The sequence below is a fragment of the Pelodiscus sinensis genome, chromosome 5 (assembly GCF_049634645.1).
Source record: "Pelodiscus sinensis isolate JC-2024 chromosome 5, ASM4963464v1, whole genome shotgun sequence".
NCBI classification, from domain to species: domain Eukaryota; kingdom Metazoa; phylum Chordata; order Testudines; family Trionychidae; genus Pelodiscus; species Pelodiscus sinensis.
In genome coordinates, this window is record NC_134715.1 from 133779610 (window position 1) to 133794483 (window position 14874).

General features: G+C 59.7%; 1 protein-coding gene across 1 annotated transcript in view; it reads left to right on the plus strand.

Annotated features, from left to right (window-relative positions):
- Nucleotides 1–290: 290 nt before the first annotated feature.
- Nucleotides 291–14874, plus strand: part of LOC102445302 (heat shock 70 kDa protein 12B-like) — a 48739-nt gene continuing 34155 nt past the window's right edge. Inside the window, exon 1 of the mRNA XM_075931081.1 lies at nt 291–1061. Coding sequence (XP_075787196.1) covers nt 381–1061 — 681 coding nt within the window. The 5' untranslated portion in view covers nt 291–380. The remainder of the gene's footprint in view (nt 1062–14874) is intronic.

The window sequence follows — 14874 nt, forward strand, 5'->3', positions numbered from 1 at the left end:
TTTTGAGGTCTCTGCCTGGGGAGCGGCGCTCGAGGAGGGAACCGGGGGGGGGGGGGGGGGGTTCATGCACACCCGGCTCTGGTTTTGAGGTCTCCGCCTGGGGAGCGGCGCTCCATGTTCTCTTCGTTAGTGTGTCATGCCGCATGCCGGCCGGGTAATGCTTTCCAGACGCACAGCCCGCTCTGGCTTGGACCTGGGACAGGCGGCGGGGCGGGGGGGGCGGGTTAACGTACCACCGCACCGAAACACGAGAGTGCTAATGTGAACCTTCTGCAGCAAGCCGACGTCAGCTGCTCCCGGCCGAGGCGGCTGCAACGCTGCCTTCGGCCTCGCCACGCAAGGCCCCATCGCAGGCCCGGGGAAGAGCTGCTGTTTGGTTCATGGGACCGGATCTGAGTGTGGAAGCAGCTTCCATCTCCCCCGGGTTTGGTGGGACGGGAGTTCCCCTGAAAATATTTCCATTGGCATCTTCCAGGCCAGCAGGACACTTGGCCAGGCTACATCTAGGCGGCCGGCTCCTTTCGGAAGAAGCTTTTCCGGATGAGATCTTCCAAAAAAAAGTCTTCCAAAAGACAGTGTCCATGCTGCCCACACGCATCGAAAAACCCATCTGCGTTCTCGACAGCGTCCACACTGAACGGACGCTCGCGTGTCGGCTGTGGTTGCTCTGGGCGGAGAGGCCAGCACAGCACCTCGGCTTTTTCCTCTTCCTCTTCTTCCGAAAGAACTCCCTCTTCCCGTCCACACAGGCCGGGTTGCGACAGAGCTCTTTCGGAAAAAGGCTTCTTGCTCGTGGAATGAGGATTGCCCCCGCCGGAAATACCCCGCTGTCCTTCCGATGTCCTTGCGGAAGAACGCGACTGCGGCGTGGACGTAACTCCAGTTTTGTCGGAAACACGGCGGCTTTTCCGACACGGCTCTATCGTGTAGACATGCCCCGACTGCAGACCGGAGAGACCAGGCGGGCGAGGGGGTGTCTGTCACCGGACCGCCTGCTGGAGGCAAGCCGCCGGCTTCCGCCCGCGCGGCGCAAGGGACTCGGGTGCCCAGCGAAGCACAAGGTGAACGTGGCCAATTAGCTAAGGGGTGAGCGCCGACTCGGGGGCCGTTCGGGCTGCAGTGGCCTGTGAGCGCCCCTGTGGTCATCGCGCAAAAGGGAGCCAGTTAGGGGGTGACTGAGCTGTGCTGGGCATACCCCCAGGGCCTCCTCCTGGCCGTGGATTGCCCAGCCGCGCTGGGAGTGCAAGGCCCGGGGGCACGCCTTTCCAAAGGCGCAGGGGGCCGTGAGGGCGAGGTGGCCGCGGTGTGAAAAGTGCCCAGCCAGGAGGGGGAGGGTTCCCATTGTCCTGTGCGGGCTCACTCGAGAGCGCAGGGCACGTCTGGTTTCCCCTGGGGCATTTTGCACGAGGGGCCCCGTGTGCTGCGAGGGGCATGTGTAAGACGGGCCCTAGGACCTTGGCCAGGGCGTTGGAGGGGGTGTCGATCACTGTTGCGGCGCTGCTGTGGCTGCAGGGTCCGGGTGTGTGGGGCGCTCGTTCTCATAACGAGCTTCGTGAGGCCGAGGGGGTGTTTGGAGGCCAGACGAGGGGCTCACGACATTGCACAGAATCGTAGATCACTAGGCCTGGAAGGGACCTCGCGAGGTCATCCAGTCCAGTCCCCCGCCCTCACGGCAGGACCAGGCACCCTCTAGGTCAGGGCTACTCGACTTTGGAAGCCCCCGGGGCCGTAATGATACCCACAGCACATGCCGGGGGCTGCAACTTAAGTGTGGTTGCATATATGCAAATATATGCACCTAGCTTATTGCACACGGACGGGCATGAATACAAAGATTAGGACAAGGCTACACAACACACAGGCCCCATTTCAGTCAGTTCTGCTGCTATTAATAAAATACAACAGTTACCCGTATGACAGCCCTTTGAATGAGCGATGGCAGTCCAGGAATTGAACGACTAAGGGTACGTCTAGACTACATGGCTCCGTCGATGGAGCCATGTAGATTTGTTGTTTTGGCAAAGGCAAATGAAGCCGCGATTTAAATGATCGCGGCTTCATTTACATTTACATGGCTGCCACGCTGAGCCGACCAACAGCTGATCAGCTGTTTGTCGGCTCGCGCGCTAGTCTGGACGCTCTCCTGTCGACATCAAAGCCCTTTGTCGGAAGCCCCGGTAAACCTCATCCCACGAGGAATAACGGGGCTGCCGACAAAGGGCTTTGATGTCGGCAGGGGAGCTGTGACGGCGCGTTGGGGGTCCCCCGTCTCCTGCTCCCCGAAATGGCACAAACAGACTCCACCAGCCAGTAGAATACAGGTGGTTTATTGCTCCTCCAGAATACAGCATAGCACAGATGTGATCTGGTTACAGGAACTGGGGCTAAGAGGCCTCAGTGCCCCCTTTGAGATGGGGGGATCCCAGCCCCCTCCCCAGTTCCTTCTCCCCTGCTTTCCAGCCAGGAACTCACTCACTCCCCTCCAGCCCTGCCCCCCAGCCAGGGCAGCATCCACCTCCCTTTGTTCCTCTCCATGGGGGTCAGCTGGCCAAACCAGCTGGGATACCCTCTTTGCATAGTGACTCATCGCTTGTCTGCTCGGTGGTGCTACAGACAGCAGCCAGAGAGTTAGCAGGTTACCCCCCACTACGTCACAGGAGCGTCCAGACTAGCGCGCTGAGCGGACAAACAGCTGATCAGCTGTTAATCGGCTCAGCACGGCAGCCATGTAAATTTAAATGAAGCTGCGATCATTTAAATCGCGGCTTCATTTGCCTTTGCCTATGTGTCTAATCTACATGGCTCTGCCGACAGAGGCTTGTAGTCTAGACACAGCCTAAGAGAAGACACATCTCAAAAGAAGAGCATTACATTGACTCGCCGCTGTGGAGCGTGGCCCCAGTGGAGGCCACGTTCAAAGGATCCCGCCCGTGGGCCACATGTTGAGCCCCACGTAAACCCAAACTGCCCCGCGGGCCGCAAACAAAGGGGCTACAGGCTGCATGTGGCCTACGGGCCGCGTGAGGAGTACCCCGGTCTAGCCCATGCCTGGCAGGTGTGTGTCCAACCTGCTCTTCAATATCTCCAGGGACGGAGATTCCACAACCCCCCGGGCAATTTATCCCAGTGTTTCACCCCCTGACAGGCAGGAAGTTTTTCCTAATGTCCAATCTGAACCTCCCTTGCTGCAGTTTAAGCCTGTTGCTTCCTGTCCTGTCCTCAGAGGCCAAGGGGAACAATTCTTCTCCCACCCCCTCGTAACGCCCTTTTAGTGTGGGACTCCCTTTTAGGTATTGCAGGATGGGGGCCCCATGGAGTATGGGCTGTAGCTGACGATACCCCATTGAGTTCCAGTGGGGTGATGACGAGAGCTGGGTGGTCCGAAGGGGGGTTATTTCTGCAACAAAGCAGGTTCTCTCAGGGTCTTTACGCCTGTTCCATGATGTGATTTGCTTCTGTAACCCACACACCTAATGTGGTTCCTGTGCATTGCAAGTGGCACCTAGACCACAGCAACAGTTAAGACCAAGAGCCCTCGACAGCAGGGGCTGGGAGCCAGCTGGCTTTTAGCTCAGAGGATAGAGGCTCCTATATTCCACTTCAGGGGTCCCAGGTTCAAATCCACCTGCTGGTGGTTACACTTCTCTGGTGGAGAGCCCTTGCCGGGTGTTGAATTCAGTGACCTCCTAGGTCTCTTCCAACCCTCTGATTCTATGAGGGCAGTTGGATTGCTCCTCAGTTTCTTACACCAAGGACCAGTTGTTGGTGAGCGTGGCATGGACTGAGTGGGTGGGGTCTCAGAGCACAGCTCAATAGGCGTTCGGCCGTGCCATGAGACCAACCACTGCTGGCCACCCTCTTGGCAGGCTCGGCCAAGGACAGGATGGGTCTAAGTGGCTCAGCTGCTCTCCAGAAAGGGGTCCCTTGGGAACAGGGTTCAGAATCTCCCAACCCAGCGTCCCTGCCACTGGTCAGGCTGTTCCGGCTCCTTTGTTCCAGAGCTCCCCAGGGCTGTCCGGGAAATGATTCTTTTTTTTCTTTTTCCTGATAACAGTTCGGAGGTTTCCTTGAAAATCTGGAAACCACAAACCCTTTCCGTGTTTGGCAACGGCCACCTTTCCCTTTCAGAGCCCAGAACTTCATCGGGTTCGTTTTTCTTGCTTTGGCCCAAGCCCCAAATTCGTGGAGAAAAATGATTTTTTTTTGTTAGAAAAATTTCTGTGGAAGACACACAAAGACCGTTTTCAATTGTGTAGTGTGTCGGGGAAAAGTTTCCCAGCCAGCTCCGGAGCCATCCGTGGACACGCACATTGCAAACACACCCATCACACCACAAGGTTAGTGTCTAGAAACCGCATCTGAGTGGCCAGGGTGCAAGTCATCCCTCTCGCGGTCCCTGATCCACAGAGGAATCTGCTAAAACTAGTAGCCAAGGGGCTTGATCCTGTCTGTTAGTTCCACAGACTTACCAGGCTAGGACTATATCAGGGTTTAAAAGAGAACTAGATACATTCAGGGAGGTTAAGTCCATAAAAGGTTATTAGCCAGGCTGGGTGAGGAATAGTGTCCCCAGCCTCTGTTTGTCAGAGGGTGGAGATGGATGGCAGGAGAGAGATGGCTTGATCATTCCCTGTTTGATTCACTCCCACTGGGACACCTGGCACTGGCCACTGTTGGCAGACAGGATACTGAGCTGGATGGACCATTGGAGTCCGCGGGGTTGGCCGAGGGACCTGTCAGTTGTGACGTTTTGGTTGCGGTGTTCTTGTCGCTGTGTTGATCCCTGGATATGAGCGAGAGGGGAGGGGAGGCGATATATTTATTGTACCCACTTCTGCTGGTGAAACAGACAAGCTTTCGGGCTACACGGGGTTCTGTGGGCGTGTCTACACAGCACGGTTATTTTGGAATAACAGGCGGCTTATTCCGACTTCTGGAAAGCTCATTCTACGAAATAAGGCGTGTGTCGACGCTCCGCAGCTGCTATTTCGAAATAGCCCCTCCCCGGGGCCATCCTAAGTTATTCTTCCTGGGACTCTAAATCGAGCTAATACATCTGTGTTAGGGAAGCCTCCCTCGGACTCATTTTGAGGCTTCCCTGCAGCGTAGACGTGCTATTTCGAAATAAGCAATTTCAGAAGAACAATTCCGGAATCGTTTATTCCGGAATAACTGTGCAGCGTAGCCGTTACCTTGTGAGACCAGCCATTCGTATTCCAATGACGTTAACGTGACTCTACCGGGAGGCAGTTAAACCATCGGCCCACAGGCTGCGGAGGATTCGCCGTCCCTAGAAAGCGATCGCTACGCTGTCGTCCTGCCGTGCTGTGCGGTCCCTCGCCCCGCCTCCAAGCAACGCGCGCTACAAAACAAACGTGTGCTGGATTATATCAAAATGAAGGTGGACGGCATCACTGAACGGAGCCCCGCTCACCCCTCGCCCCAGATTGCTCACGTCTGACGCCTTAATAACAATCCAGATGTTGGCCTCTGGAACTGAGCGCTGAAGAGAGCCAGCTCCCGCCATTATAGGCTCGTTAATCACTCGCTGTCAGCGTACCTCGCTCCCGCTGCCCGTCCGAGCGGTGCTATGGCCCCCCGGGGCCTGTTACAGCTGTGCACTGTTGGACCGAATATTCTTGCAGCATCTTGTGCTGGCTGGAAAACAGGGAAATGATCATAAGAACACAAGAACAGCCAGGCTGGGTCAGACCAAAGGTCCATCTAGCCCAGTGTCCGGTCTGCACACAGTGGCGAAGCCAGGTGCCCCAGAGAGCGTGAACTGAACAGGGAATGATCAAGCGATCTCTCTCCTGCCATCCATCTCCACCCTCTGACAAACAGAGGCTGGGGACACCATTCCTTACCCAGACTGCCTAATAGCCTACATAGACTTAACCTCCATGAATTTATTTAGTTCTCTTTTAAACGCTGTTACAGTCCTAGCCTTCACAACCTCCTCAGGCAAGGAGTTCCGCAGGTTGACTGTGCGCTGTGTGAAGAAGAACGTCATTTTATTTGTTTTGAAGTTTGAAGAAGAACTTTCTTTTATTGGTTTCAAAATGGCTTTGGATGGTTCCAAGCGGGGTCTGTTTCATCAGATTTAAAACGGGCCCTTCCCCCCTTGGTTTTGCCAGATTATTTTTAATAGGAACGGTCACTGACCGTTTTCACATGGGGAAAAGCAGGGTTTCTTGCTCTGAACTGGTCTCTCGATAAACGACATATTTTGAGGACTGTTTGGATACAGATTTTGACTTAAAATGCCAGGGACATTTTTGTGAACAAGCAGAAACTTTTGACAAAGCCAACAAAGCTTCGGCACCGATGTGGTGCCACCGTCTGCTCCTGTGCTCCTTTGGATGCTGCGTACAGCTGTTCTTGGAGGATGCAAAAGCACTTTACACATGTAAAGCCTCCCTCTGGCCTTGTAATATAGATAAACGCAGGATACGCGCATTAATTGACAGCTGGGCAAACAGAGGCACAGAGAAGTGAAGTGCCTTGACCAAGGTGACACAGTGAGTGAGTGGCGGAGCTGGAAATAGCCCCCCCCACCTCCCCTCACGCAGTCCTGATTTCCCTGTCCGGGAGATAACCTCTCCACAATTCTGTGCCCAGTTTTTGAACTGTGACCGGTCAGGCGTCTCTGTTTCTGCGTGTGGCCGGCGCTTCCCAGCAAGTCAGCCTGGGGAACGTAGCTGAGGCCTGCGTCTGTTCAGAGCCCTCCCCGGCTTGGATCGACGCCCGGCAGCTGCACCCATTGTGGCCTGGCCGGTGTGTTGATCCTGCAGGGGAAGAGGTGGGGCCGGGGAAGGAAGTTGGCATCATGCTGCTGAGGCCGGGGACAATAGCCACTCAGAGTGTCCCAGGGAGATTAAAGGTCCTGGAAGCAGGAGTGGAGGGAGGAGGCAGGTTTAGCAATCCTTTCCTGGGGAAGTCAGGAGAGTGTGTGTGTGTGTGTGTCTGTGTGCGTGTCTGTGTGTGTGTGTGTGTGTGCGTGTGTGCGCACGCATATGCGTGTGTGTGTTCGTGTGTGTGCATGCATGTCCGCGTGCATGTATGTGTGTGCGTGCTCACGTGCGCGTGTGCGCATATGCACATCTTTACGTACATGTGTGTGCATATGTGTGTGCGCATGCAAGTGCGTGTATGTGTTCGCGTGGGCGCGTGCATGTCCGTGTGCATGTATGTGTGTGGGTGCACATATGCACATCTGTGCGTACGTGTGTGTGCATATGTGTGTGCGTACACGTGTCTGCGCACGTGCATGTGTGCGTGCGCATGTGTGTGCATATGTGCTCGCGTTTGTGCATGTGTATGTGAGTGTGTGTGGAGGGCACTGGGCAGCATGTGAGTGGCGTGTGTGGTGTGTGGCTATAGAAGGGGGCAATTTATGGGGCTGCCTGGGGATTGAATTATAGGGGAGCGGCAGGGGCCTGTGGTCCCTCCCTGGCTGGCGCTCTGGGCGTGTACCGTGCCGCAGCCGGGAGCAGGTCTCCTGGCCCCAGGAAACCAACCGATCCGGGAGCCTCGTCCCCTCGCTGGTCGCTAAAACCGGCTGCGTGAGGCCAGCTGCCTGCGTCTAGACCCCCGACGGCCTGGGCTGAGCGTGGGTGCCCCCCCAGTGCTGCACCTGTCGTGTGCTAGAGCAGGGGGCTAGACTTAACCTTCCGAGGTCTCTGCCAGCTCTGTGATTCCATGAACCCATGTCTCTGCCTGGACTGGAATCTCATTTCCAGCCACCGCGTGGCCTCCCCCGCTTCAGGCAGTGGACACAGCCCTGCGTGTGTGTGGATGCCTGTGTGTGTGTGTGTGTGGACGCCTGCGTGTGTGTGTGGACGCCTGTGTGTGTGTGTGGACGCCTGCGTGTGTGTGTGGACGCCTGCGTGTGTGTGTGGACGCCTGTGTGTGTGTGTGGACGCCTGTGTGTGTGTGTGGACGCCTGTGTGTGTGTGGCACAGAGAAGCGTTAGGAGGACATGGGCCGAAGAGGAGGTTGTGTCTGTTTTGGGGGGGCTGCATGTGCAGTGTGGGTAGGACTGGGAGCGTGTGACGCGCACACGTGTGTGATCACGCAGGCCCTGTGCGGGCGGGCGCTGGTGTGAGCTCCTGCCGGGGGCCCACGGCTGAGTGGGCGGCGGGGGTGGATGCAGCGTTCGAGCGCGTCAGCCGCTGGGCTGGCCGTCCGGCTGAGCATGAATCGTTTCCTAGAGAGCAGACGCCAGGGAGGGCCTGGCCCTGGCTCCGTCCTGGCCGACAGACCCCGGCACCCCCAAGTCATCCCCGTCTGGGGCTGCTTGTGGGTCCCTGGCGTGCAGCCCATGGGAGGGTCCCAGCTCCGTCCGGCGCCCACAGCACAAGAGCTTCCCCGTAACGGAGCCTTCGGCCTCAGCCCCGTGGGGAGCGAAGCGCTGAACGGGCCACCCAGAGAGAGGTGCTGGGGTGGGACGGCGGGGGAGGGGAGAGGGCTCCCCTCCGCCACCAAACATGGGAGAGGAGAGTGAGCCCCGGAGGGTCCAAGAGGCGTGTGCTGGAGACGAGCCCTCCGAAGGGCACGCCCGCCCTCGCTTCCTTCACCTGCCGGAAGGGGCCCAACGTAACCCACAGGCGTTCGGCCGAGACGGCACACCCCATTCGCTAGAGGAGCCGGCTGCACAGCCATGGCCCCGAGGCTCAGGCCAGTGGCCAAGGAACGGCTGAATTTCGTAAGTTTGCCCATCTCTCCTGGGCAGAGGATCACACCTCTCCCGGGCAGAGGATCACACCTCTCCTGTCCCGCAGATCACACCTCTCCCATCCAGCAGGTCACACCTCTCCAGTCCGGCGAATCACACCTCTCCCATCCGGCGAATCACACCTCTCCCAGGCAGCGGATCACACCTCTCCTGTCCCGCAGATCACACCTCTCCCATCCAGCAGGTCACACCTCTCCTGTCCGACGAATCACACCTCTCCCATCCGGCGGATCACACCTCTCCCATCCAGCGGATCACACCTCTCCCAGGCAGCGGATCACACCTTGTCTGGAGGATCACACCTCTCAGTGCCAAGGCAGCCACCTTAGGCAGACGGGGGCGTGTTCTCTCCCCTTCTGCCTCTGCGTGGCTGGACAAAGCAGCCTAGAAGGAAGTCATTGGAGGGAGTTTGGCGACCGGAAAAGAATGGGAGCATGTGCGCTGGGAGAAGGAGGCTGATGGAGAGACACACTAGCAATTAATAAGCAGCCCTCCCAGGGTGCTTTTCATCCACTGTACAACAGGGGGCAGTCTTGTAATTCTTCTTTTGCAGATCAGGAAACTGAGGCACAGAGACCTCTGCCGAACAGAGGGGCCCGGGTGGCATCTTAAAAGTCTTGGGCTGACCTTACTCTTGCGTTGTGCTTGCCAACCCGGGGTCTTCCCCCAGACGCTGCTATCCAAACCCACACCAGGAGTGCTTTGCCAGTCACCAAAATGCAGCCACCTCTGGGGAGGAGCCTGGCAGCTGGTTAGTACCATGCAGCAACACCGCGCAGCCATATGGATCTAAATGAGTGCGGGGGAGTATAAGGCAAGTCCCATTACGCTGTCAGAAGGGGCTTTCACAGGGCGGAGAATCACCCCTCGGCCTATTTTTAAAGCACGTTTGCCCAGTGGGGAACAAACTTCTAATGTGGCTCCGCAAGAAACGCCCGTAGCCAAGATCTTACAAATGAGGAGGAGCCTTGCAAACATGGCTCTAATCCTCCCCACCCCGGGCATGACGGCCGCCGTCCTGTCAATGCCTGGCGCTGGCTATTTGTCGCAGTTCAGCCGAAGTCCACTGTTATAAACACTGGGCTCTATTGTGAGACAGGAAGAGACAGCGCCCGGCTCCGGCAGGGCGTGTTCCAGGGTGCGCTCTGTGTGCTGGCTTTGAAAAAAGCGGGGAGCCTGGCAAACAAAAATATCCGCTGCTGGGCACGGCCCCGGGCAGGCGGGGAGCAGGGGCTTCCGGCTCGCTCGGATCGGGGCTCGCAATTCACGCACACGTCTCGGGCGGGTGGGCAGCATTTGGAATTTCAGGCCCAGCTGGGCCTTGGTCGCTGGGCCCAGAAGCGGAGCCCCTGGCGGCCCTGTCATTGTGTCCAAGGGCTTCCCCAAAATGCAGCCCGGCTCCACAGACACACGAGCACTGCTAATCCGAGACGCTCTGGGGCTAGGCAGGGGGCAGCGGGGGGTATTTATTGATGATTTGGGCAGAATGTTCCCAGCCAGCGAGCGCTCCTGAGTAGCCTTGTGGCGCTCACATAAGGCTTGTGAGTCAGGCAGCAAACCCGGCTGATCAGGCAGCAGTTCTGCAGAAAAGGGCCTGGGGATTGCAGGGGATGAGAAGCTGGATATGAGTCAACAGGCGCCCTTGTAGCCAAGAAGGCGAATGGCATATTAGGGGGCATTAGGAGGAGCATTGTCAGCAGATCCAGAGATGTCATTATTCCCCTTTATTCGGCTCTGGGGAGGGCACATCTGGAGTATTCTGTCCAATTCTGGGCCCCCCACTGCAGAAAGGATTGGAGAGGGGCCAGCGGAGGGCGACCAGAATGATTCGGGGGCTGGAGCACATGACCTACGAGGAGAGGCTGAGGGAGTTGGGTCTGTTTAGTCTGCAGAAGAGAAGAGTGAGGGGGGATTTGAGAGCAGCCTGCAACTCCCTGAAGGGGGGTTCCAAAGAGGCTGGAGAGAGGCTGTTCTCAGTGGGGCAGATGCAGAACAAGGAGCAATGGGCTCAAGTTGCAGCGGGGGAGGTCCAGGTTGGATATTAGGGAAAACGATTTCCCTAGGTGGGTGGGGAAGCGCTGGGCTGGGTTCCCTAGGGAGGGGGTGGAATCTCCATCCCTAGAGGTGTTTAAGTCCCGGTTTGACCAAGCCCTGGCTGGGAGGGTTGAGTTGGGTTGGTCCTGCTCTGGGCCGGGGGCTGGACTCCATGACTCCTGAGGTCTCTTCCGGCCCTGGGGTTCTAGGACTTTTATTTATTTATTATTCACCACCCCACACCCTGCCATTGCTGCCCGGCAGAGCTGCCCATCGTAGTACCAGGGGGAGCGGTGCCCTTCTCGCAGCAAGGGGTCAGTCATCCAACCCAGGTGGCAGCCCCGCCCGCCCCAGGGGCACCTGGCGTTGGCCACTGTGGGCAGACAGGATACTGGGCTGGATGGGCCTTTGGTCTGACCCAGGCTGGCCGCTCTTAGGTTCCTATGATGGATGGACAGATGGCAGGACGGAGGGATGGATGAAAGGACGAACGGAGGGATGGAGGGATGGATAGAAGGATAGAAGGATGGAGGGATGGATGGAAGAACAGGCAGATGGATGGAGGGATGGAAGGAAGGAAGGACAGTCAGTTGGAAGGAAGGACGGAGGGACGGAAGGACAGGGGGATGGACGGAGGGATGGACGGAAGGACTGAGGGACGAATGGAGGGATGGATGGACAGACGGTCGGACGGGCAGATGGAAGGAAGGACGGAGGAACGGAAGGACAGAGGGATGGATGGAAGGACTGAGGGACGAATGGAAGGATGGAGGGATGGATGGACAGACGGACGGACGGGCAGATGGAAGGAAGGACGGAGGGACGGAAGGACAGAGGGACAAATGGAAGGATGGAGGGATGGATGGACAGACGGACGGACGGGCAGATGGACGGACGGACAGATGGAAGGAAGGACGTCTACTCTGGACCCTCGGTCTCTCCCTCATTCTCCAGCATCCCCGTCTCCCCGCCGCCCCGGCCCCGTGGACGCGCTGGGAGCCCCTCTCTGCCCAGCAGCCTGAGCAGGGTCCCCCGACGGGGGGGGACCGAGATTGCCAGGGGGCTCTCAGCCGCCGCCGGCCTCCTGTACCAGGGGCTGCGGGAGGCCCCGGCGTGGGCCAAGCGGGGAGCTTAGGTTTCCGTCCCTCCAGACGGCTGGCCCAGCCCCCTCCCGCTCCCCTCTGCAGCTGGAATTGCAATTTGAAACACTGCCTGGGCTGGGCCGGGTTAGGGTGGAGGAAGGGCCGCTGGGAGGCCGGAGGAAGCCATAAAGAAAGGCGGCCGTGCAGCTGGGCGGGCTGTCGGGGGAGAGCGCACGGGGCCAGGCTTAGACCTGCCGGGCATGACCGGCCGCTGGGAGAAGGGGGGCTGCGGAGACACAGGCAGATCCCTGGGCGGGGCGGGGGACTTCGCGGGGGGGCTCTGGCAGGGGGCCAGCCGTGCACGGCAGAGCGGCACAGCTGGATCTAACGGCGCCAGCGGCTCAGACAGGCGGGATCCAAGCTCCGGACCTCAGAGGTGAGCAACGCCGGGCCCACCGTGAGCCCCGGGGAGGAGGGTTGGGGGGGACCTGGCAGGAGTGGGGAGAGATGGGGAAGGGCCCAGGTAGTATTGAACAGAGAGAGCTTTAAACACAGGCAGCCCGGCTCGCTCGCCACGGCCCGTGGGAAAGCGGCCTGCTTGCGGGCGACACCAGCCCGATTCCCCTGCTGCGGTCACACGGGGGCCGGGGCGTTCCCACCCTGCGGCCGGGCCATCGCTCCAGCCGGGGAGCCGTTCCACGCCTGCAGGCCCCCGAGCGCCTCCCCTTCGCCTTGCACGGGGCCGGCGGGCATGGGGGCAAGCCGGGGGAGAAGCCACCTGACCAAGCCCATGTGCCGAGCGGACAGAAAGTAAGAAGCAGAGCCCAGGAGTTCTGGCTCCCGGTTCCTGGCTTGCTATGTGCGCTCGGCCCAGCTGCCCTCGCCTTTCGGCCACACCCAGCTCTGGCTTCCCTCTTGGAGCTGGTTCCTTTCCCTCGCTGCTTTCCAAGCGAGTGGAAATACTACAGAGCCCGAGGAAATGTCGCTCCTTAACCATTCGCAACCTGATCCAAAGCTGCCAGGGCTGGAGGCCTCTCCGGCGGCTCCCCTCGCCCTGGGCTCATTGGGGGAAGTGTGTGGAGTTCTCCCGCGCCGAGTTACCCTCCCCCGGGTGCACGCAGCCCCGTGGCCAAGCCCAGCTGGCGTGGCCATGGCCTCCCTTGTGCGCCCCAGGCCTTGGCAGGACTTGTGGGGGCGGCAGCTTTGTGCTGCAGGGAGCTAAGTCGCTCGGCCAGATCGGTGGGAGAACGGCTGTTTGTGGGCAGGTGTGTGTCTGTGTGTGTGCTGGGCCGGGCGGGTGCGTACGGGCGGTGGCGTGGCTTGGGGGAGGGTGACAACACGGGCTGTGTGGAGGGCATCATGGGTGGGCGTGGGTGTGGATGTGCCCTCTCAGTTTTTCCCATCCATGCGCAGAATACATTTTATTCAGTGCACCGAGGCCTGGGTGGATGTGCACCACCCGGAGAAACACAGGCTGGAGGCACGCTGGGTGGTATTTGAAGCTCTCCTGGGTGACCACCCAAGCGCCCAGTGCATGCTGGGCGTGTGTGGACAGGGGGGTGCGTGGTGAGGGCTGTGCAAGGATGTGTCGCTGTGTAGCTGATTGTGCGTGGGGGAGACACGGTGTGTGTGTGTCACGGATGCCCCTGTGTGGCACAGCAGGGAGCCCTCCCTAGTAAGCAGCACGGCAGCGGATGGAGAGACCTTCCTTTACCCCACACAGTTAACCGACCCTTGCGGACAACACCCCGCTCCCCCCTTGGGAGGCGCCTGCGTGGCCCCCACGTGGCGGGGCACTTGAGGCGTGGCTGCGCTTACTAGCCAGGTGAGCGCTGCCGGCCCCGGAACAAGCTGCTGCAAAGGGGGAGCGGGTCTCCGTTCATTTCAGCCTCTCGGCCCTGATCCCGCAGCCTCCTCGGGTCTCTGCTCCAGGCAGCCTCTGCCGGAGACATGAAACCCACCCCTGGGGCCAGGGAAGGGAGCAGACGCAGGAAGGGCCCTGTAGTGCCGGAAGACACCCCCGAGTCCCACCCGGGTGTTTCCTGGGGCCGTATCCTCCTCCTTGCAGGGGCCGTGCGGTGACGCCCGCAGGGGGCTGCAGCTGCAACCCCTCTCTCGCCAGTGCAGGGCTCCCCAGTTTGCTTTGCTCCCAGGCAGCAGGAGGCGTGACCACCGGGCCAGGGGGAAACTCGGCATCGCTTCTTGCCCCGTCCTCGCGTCCCGCTCCTAGCCAGCCCTGGCCCTGCTCGGGGATTTCGGGAGATCTGTGAGGATCTCAGGTGTCCCCTCCGTGGGACAGCCAGCCCGGCACGATGGCCGTCCCAGGCAGCGTTCCCATGAGACCGGAAGGGGAGAGAGGTCTTGAAACCCCCTTGTGTCCCCTGAGACAGGTGGCCCCGTACGGGCCTCAGAAGCGGAAAAAACGTCCTGCATGCAGAGACCTGACCCTGGTGCCTCCCCTCTGGGAGCTGGGAACAGGGCCAGGTTCCAGCCATCCCGGCCGCTCCGCGCTGGCGAGGGAGATCTACCCAGGGGGCTGTTTTCTCTCCCTTGGAGGTGCCCGCCGGAGCCGTGTGAAAAGCTCCGGTGGCGTGGGAGAGCTCCGTGCTCACTGGCCCGGCCTGGCCTGCTGCCGAGCGCAGTGGGGGGTGGGGGGGACACGCCAAGGCCATCCCAAGAATGCGCATGGAAAGCATCACTTTGCAGAAAAGCCGCAGAAGCAAGAAACCGGCAGGAGTTGGGAACCGGGCTGCTTAGCTCCTGGAGCGCCCCCTGCTGGCCGACCCCACGTACCACCAGCCCCCCGCCTCTGGGAACCCCTCTCGTGAGCTGGCCGCAGGCAGCCCCTTCTCCTGCTAACGCTTTCTTCCCGGCAGCCGGCGGCGTGGGGCTCCCTCCTCCCCTCGCGGATGGTTTTATTTACAGGCGACCGGGCCAGAAGGGAAATGCATCTGCTTCGGCCCTGCTGCTCTGAGCACAAACCCTTTTCCCCCGGGGCTCCTGGGCCGTGGAAACCGGCCG